The following is a 16,369-nucleotide window of genomic DNA, read 5'->3' as shown; positions in this document are numbered from 1 at the left end:
GTGGTTTGCACCCTCCAATCACTAACAGAGGAGAATCACACAGTAAGGAAAGCCGTTTACTCAGACCAGCCCGTCTTGCTGTGCACTGCTCTACACTGAGGTCTATCCGGAGATTTTCAATGACGTTTAGGTGGGGGACTCTGACGGCCATGGCAAGACCTCTAGCTAGCTTTTGATGTTTACTTCTAGAATTTGCTGGTATTTCATCAAATTCATTCTTTCCTGGACCAGTAAAATGTAAATGTGCCACTGGCTGCAACACAACCCCAAAGCATGACCAATCCACCCACATTTTTAACAGTTGGAGAAGTGTTTTTTGCACTGCAACTGAAACTCTGCACTATTTTTTCCACATGTCCAAATGTTTGTGGACACCCTTCAAATGAACGCATTCAGCTACTTTAAGTTGCACCCATTCCTGACACAGATATGCAAATGCACCCACATAGCTTGTCTAGTCCCTGTTGAGAAGTACTGCCAATAGAATAGGACTCTCTGGAGTGGATAAACATGTACTTATTGTCACCATGCCTAAGACCAAGCGTGGTATTGAGGTGTATAAAGCCCCCAAGCATTGGGCCTTTTGGGATTGGATGGTGTTGGAGAGTCAGGAATGAGGTGGGGTGTTAATCATCCAACACATTGACCTCACTAACACTCTTGTTACTGAATGCAATCAAATCCTTACAGCAGTGCTTCAAATTCTAGTAGAAAACCTTCTTCCTTGAACAGTAAAGACAGGCCTTGAATGAGCAAGTGTCCCAAAATGTCTACATAGTATACCTTTGCTCAGTGCAGCCAGAAAAAAATTGAAAGCCATTTGTTAAACATGGAAAATATTTTCAGTTATTCTGATTATTCTGATGTCTTTTTGAACATTAATTGCATTTCCACATTTAAAGAACCTCCAAACTTGGCTTTAAATGCTTTTATTTTGAGGTATCAACCATTTAGCAAGGTAAAAACAGGACTGACATTTTGTGTGCATTTACTAGCATACAAAACAACTTAGAATGCAATTAACATAGATTGTGTTTTTGGCATCAAAAACACATTGTTATCACAGTAATGTACTGTATTACAAATAAAGAAGAGAAAAACAAAACGTAAATAAATTGTCTGTAATAAATAAGATCAGTAGGCTGGTTCCAGATCCTGTTGGGTATTTGTTCCAAGCCACAAAGTCTTGAGTGTCTAGAGGGCTGCAGCAGGTCTCGCTCGATCAGATGCTGCTATGAAATTGTGGAAGATGGAAAATCAGGAAAATAAAGACAGTTAGTCAGTAGCTTTCTGCTAAGCATAAGCTGGGACTACAAAAGAACCCGGTTGGCTAACTCTGACACATTTACTTTTGTGCTGATAAATGTAATTAATGTGACTGATCAATTAATAAATTAGACCTTATATTTGACCCTTATTGTAAAGTGACTATAATATGCAAGTGCAATTTGACCTGTTTAGCCTTTAGGCCTCATTCTAAACTTCAACTTCCATAAAATCTGCCTCCACCTCTTCAACCTGTGGCCCAGGTCCGGTCTCTAGCATGGCATGACCTGTCTCAGGGCTAAAAAGTAAAGAACAGGCCAGGGCATGTGTAGTCAATCTCACTCATTATTGGTGCTTAAAAATGCATAAAAAATGCATGCAAATGTAAGATCTCACTTGGTCTGCTCCCAGCAGTCCTCTTCCCCTAAAAAAGAGAGGGAGATAGAAGTGTGTATGTGTTGTCATGTCATGTGAATAGAAATTACACTCTTAAATGACCGGCCAGGGTTTAGAGACATACGGCCAGTGCTACTGTCTTGGTAGCGCTCATGGTTGATGCTGCAGTACAAACAGCACGCCCCTGCCACAATAACCACCAGCAGGAAACAGCAGAACGCCACGGCGAGGACTTCTACCGAGGTCATCTCTACCTCTATGATAGAATGTAAAGCAGAGCAGTGATCACTATCATGACAACCAACACTAAAGGCACTGAGGCAATTTTCTTAAAGCAAAACAAGACATAGAGGCATTACATAATGATACACATGATTACAGGATTACAAGATTTTCTTAATTCCTAATTTAATACTACAGATTGGTTTGGCTTAGAAATATACCAATTTTATTTTAGAAGATATCCATAGAGATCCATTACGATCATATTATCACTAGATCTTAGTGATCGACCCAAATTACATATTGCAACACTAAACGTGGGTACAGTATTTTAGTAACTGACTGCAAAACCTAATAGGAACACAAGGCCGCACCATCTTACCTGTCATTTTAACCAACACCTCCTCACTGTCCACCCAAGATGAGTTGGGGTTAAAGCTGTCCCGCGCTCTGCAACTGTAAGAACCTGAGATCCCAGCACTGATGGCTGTGACGACTAGGATGCGGCCATTCAGAGTTAAGGCATGAGAGTCTTCCTCTGCTTGTAGGATGGTGCGGTTGAAGGACCAGGAGAAAAGTGGGAAAGTTCCTCTGGTGATGACACACTGGAGCAGGGCAGCCACCACCACAGAGTCTGCTGTCTGGAGGTACTCCACCAGGACACGTGCAGTGCCTCCTACTGGAACTGAAGGAGATGTGTATATTTGAATCATGCACAAGTAAAACTGATGGCTTTGTGACTTGTTCAAATGCTTGTGGAGCAGTGGAAATGCATTCTCTGGAGTGATTGGGTTGGACTGGCAGAACTAATCATCCAGCATCAGTACCTAATCTCACTGATGACCACATAGCAATGGTTCTATGTATTCCTACAGAGCAGAGACTGTTACTACAGCAAAGAAGAAGCCCATTTCCAAGATGAACAAGTATCTACATCTTTAAACCTTAATTTTGTCCATACTCCTGTCCTCAGATCCAGAACCATCGCTGTAATTCTGACTACTCACCCACTTCCAGGTCCTTTGGGTCGCTAAGAAGCTGCTGAATGTCAGTCTCTGCCTTACACTGCACCGTTCCCATATCCAGCCCCACAGAGACAGGCAGACTAAACCAGGCCTCCAGCAAACCTGTCTGCTGAACAGGCACTTCCTTTCCATCCAGCAGGAGCTGGAACGTCACCGGCGGGCTGCCGCGTGCCGACCTGCAGCTGACATTAGCATGGTAACCAGAGCCATGATGGTAGAGGGTGAATGAAAGCCTGGGAGCTGACAGGTATTCTGTGAATGATGAGACACATACTGAAGTCATTATTGTGTAAAGCTTTGTAAAGTATTACAGTTCTACACTCAAACTGTCCAATGATGTTGTTTTGGAGTACTTTGTAAAGATACAGTGGCTCGCTTCATGTGACTTGAAGGGAGCACATGCTAGCCCTCATTCTCTCTGGCTTCATCTAGTGATTAAGGAAGTCCTAGCTAGTAGGTGGGAATTGAAAATTACTAATAATTGGGGTAAAAAAAAGGTTGGTAAGGACTTCCTTGTGTGTGATGTTTTTGGCTGCTAGCAAACCAATTTTTTTGTATTTGCCAATTTCATACAAAATAAAACTCAACCCTCTTACTCACTGATGCCACAGCCAGCAAGAAAACTTTGTAAATAGTGAGACTGGCTGATTCTTACACTTCTTTATTGCCACTGTTGGCCCCGACTTGTTTTTTTTATACATATTCAAGAAAGGAACCACCAATAAACTGGCAACAGGGCACCTAAGGGTCATTGATGTGATCCATGGAGGCCCCACCTCACAACTTAAGAGGACTTAAAGGATCTGCTGCTAATGCCTTGGTGTCACAGGACACCTCCTGAGTCCATGCCACGACGGTTCTACTTAATATTAGGCAGGTGGTGTTATTGTTATCGCTGATTAGTCATCCACAGTAGCTACTGAATATAAAGATATAAACATGCAAAGACATAAGATTAATGAATGAAGAAAAAGCAGAGGGTCCAAAAGGTCATAAGGTATGTAAAGTATGTAAAGATTTGGAGTAATTAACCAAACCCTATTACTTTTCACAACAACGGTGACCTCTGTGCTGCTGGAGTATCTACTGTTGTTCCCCATCTTGTTATTGGCCATACATGTGTAGTACCCAGCATGCCCTTCGCCAGCTCTGTCCACTGTCAGTGTATTTCCAGAGAGATGATGGAAGGCCGAGGGTGGGTTCAGCTCCTGTTTGTTGTGGTACCACACGTAAGCGAGGTGAGTCCCCTTTTTGACCTGACAGTGCAGGGTAAACCCAGACCCCTCGTAGATGACAGGCGGGTCAGGATCGGTGACTAATTGGACACCTTGTACAGGGACTGAGGAGGAGAAAATGAAAGTGTTAAAATTTACCTTTTTTAATTCCACGCTCACCAGTTCTGCTTAAATATCTTACTCACTCACTACTTGTAAGTTTAAAGCATCGCTGGTGCTGGTTTGCCCTCTTGATCTCACTCTGCATACGTACTGTCCCTCTGACCTCTCATTGACCCTCAAAGTGAAAGTGACTGGCTGGCCTCCCAGTGGATCATCTATCGACTCAAGAACCTCCCCAGGGCTTTTAATGAGCTCGTAGGTCAGAGGTGATGACCACCTCGACAGCTTACATTCAAACATTTCTGTAGATTTCAGGTAGGCCATGTTAGGCCCCGTGAACTGAGGCCTCGGAATCGATCCGCCTGCACACAATAAAGAGCCTGAGATTAATGAAGGAGTTCATCTAATAATCAAGTTAACGTGATTTATCACTGACCCCAAATGTAATCTATCATCCAAGACATATTGGGCTATCTGATGTGTGCTGTTGTAGGCTAATGTTGCTAAGAAACACTGGACATAGACTATCACCACTTTCCAACATATTAACTTATTGCTGCAAAAGCTTGTCAAGAAAACTACAAGCCGTGCACCTTTGCCATCAGCAGCCGGAGTCTGAGAGAGCACAATTGACTTATTGCGATGTTGGCCGGCAGAGGTGTGCGATGGTTGGTGCGGTGGAGCTGGGGCGTGTCAGCTCCCTGGCACTTTTTGAAAAGAGCATAATAGCATACTTCAGAGGAGGCACAGGAGCACTGCTATTAATAAGGGGAGGTACAAACAGGTGGGTTAATTGGAAGTAACAAATTGGGAGAAAAGGAATAATTTGACAAAATAAACACCTAATACATGATTTTTTTAAACCACATTTGTCTGCTTGAAGACATGGAGGTCTGGACATGTTATGTTTTGGTTGAATTGTGGGCATGTATTTACACACATGAGAATGGTGACAATCCAAATCCAATGTTTGTTAGCAACGTTTGCGTAGCAACTCCCATTTTACAACAAAGAAGCAAACATCAAATACTAAACACATCCTCACAGATTGATTGCATCTTGGGTAAAGCATAACTCATATTAATTAGATTTTTCACCAAATGATTCCTTTAATGCCACTGTCTAATCTATCTAAAATGGTGCAAATCTACCTGTTTTAGTCACATCTCCAGCCAAAACTGAAATACAAACAGAGGAAAACAGACTGTTTAGACACTTGAGCACATACTAAAGCCAGCATTAAACATTAAAATATGTTCTCTGTCCTTTTCATGCTGCGAGATACTGATAGAATGTGCAACTCACGTAAGATTGACATCAGCTGTAACCCCAAACCTTCTCCCATTCTGGAGCTCTTTTACTCCACTGCTAGCATTGTGACCTTAGGTGGAGCTTTTTATGTTTGAAGGCATGTGTGAATGTGTGTGTGTGTATGTGTGTGTACGTGTTGTGCTCCTCCTGGCCATGTGTAAACCACAGATAAAAAAAAAAGCTCATGTCTTTTCCAACAGAAGCGCTGCAGAACTGCTAACAGTAGCTCTACCAGAAACCACACCCATTTTAGCTAATGGTCAAATTTATTCAGCATGAAAAACTTCAAATACACACAAATACACAGATATTACAGCATTATCATTCAAACAAACATATATATATATATATATATATATATATATATATACACACTAAAGAGAAATATCCCTTTTTATCAGCATAAATATTTTAAAGGAATAGCTTTACAAAATATGCTATTGTGGCTATATGTATGATTAGCCAAAAAAGGCCCCAAAAATGGCAACGTAAAGTTTAATACTGAGATTAACACTGCTGCCGAACTTTTGAAAACTTGTTCCCACTCAATTGAGATCTGCCTTGATCTGCCTTTTTCCTGTGGATCTCCAAGTTATATCTCCAAGTATCCAACCCATCCTAGTATTAGCCATGTTACAGCATAAAAGAGGCTCCTGGAGGCTCCTGGTGTGCTAAAAGGTACAGAATCAGAACACCAGGGTCCGAGCACCATTTCACTAGTTCGGTGAGACCATGTCCTCGGTGCTCTGGCGGGTCCTTTTCTGTCGCCTGATCAGTGTGGAATGCTGCTTCACCAGGAAACGCTTATCTGAGCTACACTGCAGGGCAAGAGGGTAAAGATGGCACAAAGAAATTAATACCACTCTGTGTTTTAGGCCAAACCCAGGAACAGTCCCTGGAACAGTCCCAGGAACAGCCATATATTAAGATTTTTATGAATATTATATACAAAATACTAGGGGTGATACTTCCGATATTAAGCATAAGACTTATTATTCCATCAGCAATACGAAATACATATGTAACACATGTAGCTGAATTGAAATATGAGCCCACATATAGGTTCTTGGGGTTAAAAAGATCAGTTTCATATTGCCATATTTCCTTTTATCTTTTGAATCAATTAGTTCCGCTGTACATTCAGTAAAGTCACATTGAAGTTTTGTCCCCTGCTTCTATAACCCTACCATTTCAGACAGACAAGCTATGATTTGTTCCATAGTAGTGAAACCAGCAATGGACCTGCTCCAGAACCTACACTTACCATAACCAGCATATCCTTCAGTCTCTCTATAGCTTTACGATTGGCTCTTCCACGAGACACAAAAGATGTCAGGATGATACTGTAAGAAAAAAAAAAAAATTTAGATCAGAGATATATATGGTGTTATATGGAATATGTATGGTGTATATATATGGGGTTAGGCCTAGACAGTTCTTGCCAAACTATATACAGATACAAATATGCAACCATACGCAAAGGTTTCATGTTTCATTAATTTTCTAAGCTAAAATAAGTTTAAAAATCTTCTGCAGTAAACTATATATGCAATAATGATATACACATATCATCACAAATCATCACTTTTTTACATTGTGACGAATAGAAATGCTCCTAATTAAACTCTTCCTGTATTAAAACCTATATTGAACCTATATTTATTTTTTTTTTATATTTATTTTTTTACCTTCCCCTGCAGGTATATGTTATATGTAAGCGCCTATTTAAAAAAGGTCTAATTTTAACTCTAAATCGAACCCAAATGAACATGTAATAAAACAAACAGCTACTAAAACACAGACCCATTAACTTACACCTCAGCCAATATGAGAGCGAATGCAAAGGCCTCAGATGTCATGTAACGCATGCCGGTCTGGACAGGGCTCGGCAGTGTTCCCAAACAATCACTGGTCACATTAAACACGGAGCTGTTCCCCACAAACGGGCCACACTGACCAGGAATAAACCTGAGCGGGGTCAGGACAGCAGGAGAGGTGTACATTGAGAAAAATGCATTGTTTTTTTTTGTTTGTTTGTTTGTGATAAATAATCTTTCAATCTTCCAGCACTGCTGTACCTATTGATGTTGACTCCGAGCGTCCCAGCTGACATGATGAGGCCCAGTAAGAGCATGAAGTGAAACAGAACCGAAGAGCTGGTGGCCCTGAACATTCTCTGAGCAGGAACACAACACCGGACCAAAGTGAACTAAAGAGCAGAGAGGACAAAAACCCTTTATTTAGGCATCATTTTTCCACCATTGGAAACCATGCTATACTAAACCTTTTAGATAAGCAGATGAGTATGTTCGAACACTGTAAGGCCTACACACCTTCTTCATGTAGAAGACAGCCAGTAGTTTTAAAATGCTGATGGCTGGCAGAAGAGGGCAGTAGAAAACTCCCACCCAAGTGACTGTCTGACTGTAGACCAGATCCAGCACGTTTAATGGGATCACAAACTCCGGCTTGCCTACCTTCATTACCAGCTTTGAGGAGGGGTATTTCTCCACTAGCAAGCTATAAAAAGCCAGCAAAGAGACAAGAGACAGCACCTGATACTTTAACAGGAGACAATTATCATCACAAATGAAATGTACTCCAAATTCACATTATTTGTTTATAAGTTTAATTTTTCTAATGACAGCATGAGGCCGAAAAAACTTACGCTCTGGGGAAGGCCACCAAGAAAGCATTGCAGAAACATGCCAAGAGGTGAAATATGGTGAGTTTGTACATTTCTTTCCCAAACTCCGTCTCCGCACACTGAAAAAGTCCACAGGCATTTATTTGTACACACGCTGTCATTTTTTTAAACATTCTATGTATTTTTAATAGGTATAGAAGCACCTTCTGGTGTGCTGGGAGAGGGCTTCCCCATTTAAAAAAAATTCAGGACTCACCTTCTTATTATTATTATTATTAACAAACGTCTTGGGGTTTGTGATGAGGAAGAAGAGGTAGATGCCTAAGCTCGCAAGCTTCAAGAAGATACTCCTATTGGGAACAAGCACTAAAAGTTTATAAGTCTGTGTTAACACTGTGTTAAAACTACCACCACCATGTGTTTAGGTTTTAGTATCGACTAAACTACTGAATTAAAAGACATTGTACTGCTGTTGTAATTTGACAGCCATGTTGTTTCGGTGGAGCTGGTGAAAAATGGTGCCCTCTTACCGAACCAAGGTGAGATTAAGCTGGGTGGCGAGGGAGTAGTCTTCATACACTGTGATCATGCAGAACAGCTGTGGCAGCAGAAAGTTGACCGATGTAATAGTGATGGGTGGAAGATACTCCCACAGGAGCTTCAGAGTCCAGTGGAGATCAGCTTTCTGACGAGAGACAGAGAGACTATGAGGGGGAGAAGAGTGTTTTGCAGTTAATTCTTCATGATCTATCAGGCACTATACACTAAACCAGGGGCCAGGCAGCAGATAGAGAGACATCATTTAAATGTCTAAATTTAGACATTGTTTCCTTCTCACCTCTTTCTGAGACTCTATAGTGGCGTAGTAGATCAGGATGAAGGAACCGCCCAGAAACAACAGCACTAATAAATTGAGAACTACTCGCAGGAAGTAGAGCAGCACCCACTGCTTTAGTGTCCGCTGGGAGACCCTTAGACGAAATTTCTGCTCCTCGAGGTCCATCTACAACAACAAGAAAGAGTCTTACGGGTAGCATTGGCCTAATGGTTCCACTGGTATAATAACAGAAATAATATATATATATATTGTATATATGTTATTATATATATATATATATATATATATATATATATATATATATATTATTCATATATATTTAAAAAATTATATATATATATATATATATATATATATATATATATATATATATATGAAACCCATGTCCGTCTGTTAATAATATCTGCTTATACTGCCACTTAAGGCCATACAATCTCAGTCCCTGGCTTTTTAAGATAGGAAATATATCTGGTCATATCAGAATATTATGACCACCCCTGGTTTTCAATGAACTAAATGAATTAAATGAATTAAATCCACAAGGTACTCTATTTACCATATAGGAGCACTTGGTATGTATGTATACCCCAGGGTGTGAATTTGAATTAACAGCTAGAAAACAGAATTATCAGGGAAATGTGACGTGACCATGCACTCTAAGAAATGACATCTTGTTCTGTTCTTATGTGTGATTAGCCAGGACTGGTTTAAAGGTCAGCCTATCAGTGCCGCTGTCAGAAGTTCACCTTGAGTTCGTTTCTGACGAAACTGTGTTTCAACACGGCTGCCCGAGGGTCCTGGATGCAGAAATCCCACCCACAGAACACTTTATAGCTCATGTTCACACTAAAACGGTTTCCCGTCAGCCACGTGTGCTTGTAGCCCACCACCGTTCTGGAAAAGAGGGAAAGTCCAAAGAAAATAAAATGATTTGTATGTGTGTGACAACACTATTATAGCCATTTTAATATTATATTTACAAACTATCTCCAAACTATACAGTATGTACACAGGCATAAGTAAAGGTGTGTACTACCAAGCCGGACCGCCATTGGCTGCACAACGGCATTTCAACAATGGAGAGTTTGGGACCAAAATGTCTGCTCTTCATTATGAAAAAGGTTCTGTTGTATAAAATGACCTCTATTATGTTTCCTGTACCATTTCCTCTGATCCTGCCTGGTGATGGACTCAAGTCTTGCCCTCAGAGCCTTAAGAAATAGACCACATATTTACTAGTTTAGATGAATAGGGCCCAAGACCTCATGAAAATGGCTTGTAACACTGTGTTAGCAGTGCTGGTTAGGCTGGAGGCCAGCTTGGTAGCAATGCTAACATTGTGTTGGTAGCAATAAGGGGCGAGGCCGATGCAGCAGCGATGCTAATGCCATGATAGCGATGCTAACGCCAGGGTACCGATGCTGGGCGAGGCCTGTCAGTAAGCAAAATTGCCTCCTTAAGGCCAGCCGACTATCTGGGCCGGCAAAAAGACATGAAAAAGATCTAAAACAATATTAATCTATAATAATAGTACAGGTAATTTTAGAATATAACATTACAAATATTATCGATTGTTGCAAGTTTGATTACTGTAAGACAGGACATTTATTATTATATTGAAAAAAATAGATTATAGATTATATATAATTATATATTATATTGATTATTATAGAAGAGATATACAACACTTATACAAAGACAGCTTTTTTGGAAGGGTTACTATTATTTGTTTTTATTTATTGAAGGGAAATTACACAGAGAATAAAAACGCAGCAAGAAATTGCTCTGACCTGCGCACTATCATGAGGAGGCCGAGGACAATGATGAAGACCATGCCAGCGAAGAAGAGGAGTGACGTGTTCATACATTTCTGGTCTTCGTTTTTGAGTTTGTAGAAACTAAAGAAGATTGGGGAACGTTCCAGAAAGCCCTGCAAAAGCACAGAGAGTGAGATGACCACAGAGACACTGGACACCAAGGTACCAAAGAAGACATTTGGAAAAAGATACATCCCACCCAAGATGATTATCCTACCAATTCTGTCCAAAAAATGAATTAATTAAGAGAATTCCTCCCACTGTAAACATTGGTTTCTTTAGTTTTGCTAGTGCTAAACATGCTAGTGCTAGCTAAATGAGAACTAATGGGCTTACTGCCTTGCTGCCACTGCTTGAGACGCACTTCAAAAGCAGCTGTCTACTACTAGATTTTGGCGCACTGCTGTGAGGTTTTGATTGCATTCAGCGACATGAGTGTCACCAACCCACCTCATTTGCAACTCCCCAACTCATCCTAAAAATACTGGCTGGAGCACCTTCACCTCCATCATTCCAGAGAACCCAATTCCAATTCCACTGCTCCACAGTTCAACGCTGGAGGGCTCCATACCCCTCTATCCCACGTCTGGCATTAGGCATGGTGCCAATAGGTTTATGTTTATCTGCTCTAGAGAGCTCTATTCTATTGGCAACACTTCTCTACAGGGACTAGACAAGATATGTGTGTGCATAACTGAATGCATTCATTAGAAGAGAAGTCCACAAACATTTGGACATGTTGTTTTATGAGTTGTGTTGTCTTGATTGCAGGCTAAGCTTCAGTGACAATAAAGCATTGTAAAAGGATAAGCTGGAAAAAGCAGGCAATTGTGACTGTCATCAACAAGGGAATCTCTTAATGCCTGACGTCCAAGCAATTGACCCAGTTGGCTACTGAGTCTCGGCCCCACCTTTAGAAAACTATTTCGCAATGCATGATAACTTGTGGTAAAGGTAAAGAACAAGAAGCAACTCACCGAGCCCAGAAAAATGTCTAAAATGGAATCGTTATGCTTGATCTCTGAATCCCCTGTGAAACAGGAATCAGATTAATGGAGTTAATGGAGACTACATGAAGCTCTGAGATTCTACTTGAAGTCCCCAGTGCGCATTGTTTTACTGTACTTACAGTGTGTTGGGTGTGTGCTTCCTTTACTGTCATACAGCGTAGGCAACAGCACTGATACACCAATGATGATGCAGTTTAGCAGGTTTAGGCCCAGCAGGTACCTCAGGAACACAAAGTAGGCCTTCACCCCCACACCGAATCTACCTGTGATCACAACATGAATATTGAGTATCTCTAGGATTGTAGCCCATCTTTCTGACCTCTGGATGTTGTTTGGCTGGATGTTTTCAGGAAGTGGACTCTACCACTGACCTAGCAGTGAGACTGACAATGTAAAAACCTTCAGCTCATGCAAGACAGCTGTTCCTGATGCTCTCGTACCAGTGACACCCTTAGAATAGAGTGCTTAGATTGAACCTTAGATTGAATAGTAATGGTAACGTAACTAATAATATCAAAAACTGTTCAATGGAAAACGGAGTAGAGGCTGATTTGTTGAGCAACAGATGGATTAACAGTCTACAGTGGACCTATGAAATGAATGCTGAGTGTATACTGTCACCTTCAATTTTATGGAGGGTGTGTTTCCATGGCAGTAGTCTTGAGAAGAAGTTCTCAAGATGCTCCCTCATGCGCCTCCTGGCAATTTGCTGACTCTGCCTCCATGATACCCAATGACCAATTTTGAGCTCTTGGTGTCGTCTCTCCCTGATTGACATAAAATATCATTCGTGTGACTCGTGTTTGGCCTATTGTGGGACAGGGGTCCATGCTGGTGAATTCCAGCTTGAGGCCCATACCACATGAGTATACCAAGGACATAAATAGCAATAAACCTCTTTTAATATCATTTATTTCTCCCCCTATCACTAGCAATGCTCCCAACACTTGGAGAGAGCCATCTACCCACTTGAAAAGAGCAAGACCAATTGTGCTCTCTCTGACTCCGGTTGCTGATGGCAAACAGCATGACTCGGGATTTGATCCTAGCATCATAGTGGCAGGGCCTTGATCTACCAGACCACTCTGAGCCACATCTGAACCTAATAAACTTGAAAGTCTTATCAACACAATCGGCCAATTAATGAATTAATCCCAACTATTTAACTCAAATAATCACTTCTGTATGGCCTGTACTATGTCCTCTCTTTACACACCTGATGTTCCTCTTATCATGCATACACAGGGGCAGCGTCTTCAGTGCTTTTGTGGGGTCCCAGTCTCTGTACGGAGCTGCAACATATTCAAAGTCCTCATAATCATCATCCTCCTCTGCCTGATCCCTGTACTGGCACCTCCACCTGGACAGCGAACTGGGCAGCTGCTCATAGATGTCGGTCTGGTAGTACTCGCACGAGTCCTCTGAGTAAATGCTGTCTTCTGCAAGAATAAAAAAAAACAACAACAGTGACAAACAAGGTGTTTCAGACAGTACATTTGTTCTTTGGTGCCTCAAAAATGGTCTCGAAATGGTCTAGAAATAACCCCCCCTTCCCCCGCTGGTTGAGTCAGTTCACAAGGTCTGAATTTAACACACTCATATGCATATGTCAACACTTATCAGCTTTTAAGGTGTTAAAACCACACTTAGGCCTGAAGACTTTCAATGAGCACTTTTGAGAGTAGTTTGTAGGCTCGGAGTGGACAGACTCCACAGACTAATGCGCTGCTATTACAGCCAGAGATCACAAGTTTGAATTAGTCGTGCTCTCTCCGGGTGGGTAGATGTCATGCTCCCTCTTTTTCCACTCTTAAGCGACGTAGGCTGGAACATGCATCTGTTAGCTGGTGTGGTGGAGCTGGGGACCCGGCACTTTTGTCCGAATGTGTCTAGCTGCCTGGTGATGCCCCATTGTAGGTGTTTGGCTTCACATGTACTGGAGGAGACGTGCTATGTCCTTACTCTCCTAGTGTTGAGTGCATTGCTAGTGCTAGCGGGGCTCCGAATGAGTGAGTTAATTGGCAGTACCAAATTTGAAGGCAAGGGAAATTTCTGACAAAGTAGCTTGTAAAAGTAAACATTGAAATCATTATTTAGGCAAAGCTTAATGTAAATGCAGGAGAATTGCACTGCTTCTTTAAAAGCATTTAGAGCCATGGCCTAAAGGTCAGAGAAGTGGGCCTGGGACCAGAAGGCCACCAGTTCAATCCCCTGCACTGGCAGGAACTGGGGGCAGAGTGAGTAAAGGAACAGTGCCCCTCCTCTCCTTCCTCAAGATTCACAGCTGAAGTGACCTAGGCTATATGCAGACTGTCAGCCCACATCCAATTTGTGGCATATCTAGACTCAGATGCGTACAGAGGCTACTCAAATTTTGCAACAGACAACTACTACGTCAAATGCAGAGCGACGGTGGTGCGGGGATCCAAGAAGAGTACCAAAAATTAATTAGTAGTGTTAGGAAATAACAACAATTATGGGAGGAGGAACATGCCTCATTCCTGGCTTCACTTATCCTCCTCAGCTTCAGAGAGGAGGAACTGGCTTCCTGCCACAAGCAGAAGCCACCTGAACTCCAGCCGGAAACTCTCTGAGTTCGCTCAGAGGATCAACCTATGTTGATAGCATGGTCCACCAAATAACAGTGTGTGTGTGTTCACAACCATAGATGGGCTAAATGCAGAGGCTAAATTTTATTACACTGCTGTGCTATGGCCTTAAACAATGATCTTAATCTTATCTCAACCATTCAGAATTGTTCACAGTGCTGGCGAACCAGGAACCAGACATTTAATCTAATCAGACTGTTTAATGACTCATCATTGGTTACAGAAAAAGGTTACATGTATTTTGAGAAATATTTAAGACATGTTATTGGCATAGTTGTACTACTAATCATATAGCACTGATGAACATTATGAATGTTAAAATATTAGAACTAGAAAAACAAAACTTATTATTAGATTCTAATTCATGCTAGCGCCCTTATAGAATTTCTAGTAGTATGATAGCATTAAACTAACAATGGCGCACATTATAATTTTGGGGTGTTTTAGATTAAATAGGCATTCAAAACTTTAAAAAATGTAAGTCCTTTATTTTAATCTTACAATAGTAATTAACATAAACACTATATGTCCAAATGTTTGTTGAGACCCTGTCTAATGAAAGTTGCACTTATTGCTGACACAGATGTGCACACACAGCTTGTCTAGTCCCTATAGAAAAGTACTGCCAATAGAATAGGACTCTCTAGAGCAGGTAAACATGAACCTATTGGCACCATGTTGCCTAATACCAGGCGTGGGGTATGAGGGGTTTAGGATGAGGTGACATGGTAATCATCCAACATCCTGACCTGAAGAATGCTCTTGTCACTAAATGTAATTAAAATGTGAAACATGGGCTAGGCTAGGCATGGGCTCTAAGTGGGTTTGTACATGCTTTATACTGGTACCCAGTTGGGCTTCCCAAATGGGCCCTATGGTTAGAGCTTGCCTTAACTTCACATATGCAGTGTACAACCCAGATAGGGCCATATTTAATCCTGCCTGGTCCCATCACTGACCCTGGTGAGCGTCAATATGTGGGGCCAATGTGGAACCCAATTGGGCTACCCATACATGCCCCACATGGACTTGTTTGCCTGGGCTGGCTTTCCCTTTCTTCTGTACAGGATAGCAATGTTACTTGGTATACTAAAATGACATACATGTATTGTACATACAGAAAACACTAGACTTTCAATGAAGTCCTAGAAGGCCCTGAGTCTGTTTATTTTAAATAGTAAATTTAATGGATGTTTGTGTTGCAGACATCACAACTCCAGGTTCCAGTCACCACCACTGTAGAGACAATCAGAGTCTACAGTGAATGTCTACAGGGTTCTTAAAAGGGATGGAATTTCCCTTTAGTGAAATGTTTCAATCTTAAATGTCAAGACGTATCTGATCGACACTGTACTTTCACACTAAATGGTGCCAGACTTGGTGCCATGCAGCACATACAAACACACGCAAGGCAGCGCACAGCAGGTGCCGCTTTTAATTACAGCAGTAACTTCTTTTCACACAAATAGTAAGCAGTGGCTAACACTTGTAGAATGAGCAAAAAACACCACCGCATTGTTGATTCTCAACAAGAGGAAGTAAAGTCTAGGCTAAAACTCAACATCATGAGAAGAAAAAGTAATGCGAATCGAAGCAGGATAGGAAATGCCATTTATTTTCACTCACTTGCAGGTTTGCTGTTTTCCTCCCTTTCAAAACAGCCAAAAAAAGGACAAACACACATGAGACCACTCACCAGATGACAGCCTCTGGAAGGTGACTCTGCGCTGGTTGTCATCCATATTATCTTGGAAGTAAAACTCAACAGGTGATGAGCTAAGTAGCCTTGTGGCTACTCACACACACTTATCGAACATTAGTGCAATAAGTGGCAAATCAAGAAGCGTGTGTGCAGCTGCTGGATAGCCATATGGTGCAAGTGCAGGATGTG

General features: G+C 41.4%; 2 protein-coding genes across 6 annotated transcripts; both read right to left on the bottom strand.

Annotated features, from left to right (window-relative positions):
• Nucleotides 1–913: 913 nt before the first annotated feature.
• LOC140537986 (Fc receptor-like protein 5) lies at nt 914–5,640 on the bottom strand. 5 transcript variants are annotated; one of them, XM_072660353.1, is made up of 10 exons: nt 5,552–5,640; nt 5,398–5,424; nt 4,330–4,626; nt 3,955–4,248; nt 2,892–3,161; nt 2,267–2,569; nt 1,787–1,918; nt 1,663–1,690; nt 1,454–1,564; nt 914–1,229 (listed from the first exon to the last, which is right to left on the bottom strand). In XM_072660353.1, the coding sequence occupies exons 1-9, from the start codon at nt 5,589–5,591 to the stop codon at nt 1,477–1,479; spliced, it is 1,479 nt and encodes a 492-aa protein (XP_072516454.1). In that variant the 5' UTR covers nt 5,592–5,640; the 3' UTR covers nt 914–1,229; nt 1,454–1,476. The 5 variants fall into 5 exon arrangements, with proteins under 5 accessions (XP_072516454.1, XP_072516456.1, XP_072516453.1 ...); XM_072660355.1 differs by adding an exon at nt 4,840–4,953 and having other exon boundaries at nt 914–1,564; nt 4,330–4,608; nt 5,552–5,598; XM_072660352.1 differs by having other exon boundaries at nt 914–1,564.
• Nucleotides 5,641–5,804: 164 nt separating this feature from the next.
• tmc8 (transmembrane channel-like 8) lies at nt 5,805–16,321 on the bottom strand. Its single transcript, XM_072660405.1, has 16 exons — nt 16,175–16,321; nt 13,086–13,308; nt 12,491–12,636; nt 11,989–12,132; nt 11,837–11,889; nt 10,833–10,972; nt 9,789–9,936; nt 9,043–9,207; nt 8,735–8,889; nt 8,461–8,554; nt 8,226–8,323; nt 7,891–8,077; nt 7,636–7,766; nt 7,373–7,525; nt 6,822–6,900; nt 5,805–6,375 (listed from the first exon to the last, which is right to left on the bottom strand). The coding sequence occupies exons 1-16, from the start codon at nt 16,218–16,220 to the stop codon at nt 6,274–6,276; spliced, it is 2,064 nt and encodes a 687-aa protein (XP_072516506.1). The 5' UTR covers nt 16,221–16,321; the 3' UTR covers nt 5,805–6,273.
• Between the last annotated feature and the right edge of the window lie 48 nt (nt 16,322–16,369).

Source organism: Salminus brasiliensis, chromosome 17 (genome assembly GCF_030463535.1).
Source record: "Salminus brasiliensis chromosome 17, fSalBra1.hap2, whole genome shotgun sequence".
NCBI lineage: Eukaryota > Metazoa > Chordata > Actinopteri > Characiformes > Bryconidae > Salminus > Salminus brasiliensis.
This window is presented reverse-complemented; position numbering and strand designations above follow the sequence as displayed.

Coding starts and splice junctions, on each gene's coding strand:
- LOC140537986 (XM_072660352.1), bottom strand. CDS start 5,591: ATGGGAGAAGGTTTGGGGTTACAGCTGATGTCAATCTTAC. Junction 4,627..5,397: donor TGGAGATGTGACTAAAACAG/GTAGATTTGCAC, acceptor CATTAATCTCAG/GCTCTTTATTGTGTGCAGGC. Junction 4,249..4,329: donor TTTAAACTTACAAGTAGTGA/GTGAGTAAGATA, acceptor TCTCCTCCTCAG/TCCCTGTACAAGGTGTCCAA.
- tmc8 (XM_072660405.1), bottom strand. CDS start 16,220: ATGGATGACAACCAGCGCAGAGTCACCTTCCAGAGGCTGTCATCTG. Junction 11,890..11,988: donor AAGCACACACCCAACACACT/GTAAGTACAGTA, acceptor CCTGTTTCACAG/GGGATTCAGAGATCAAGCAT. Junction 9,208..9,788: donor TCGTCAGAAACGAACTCAAG/GTGAACTTCTGA, acceptor TTGTTGTTGTAG/ATGGACCTCGAGGAGCAGAA.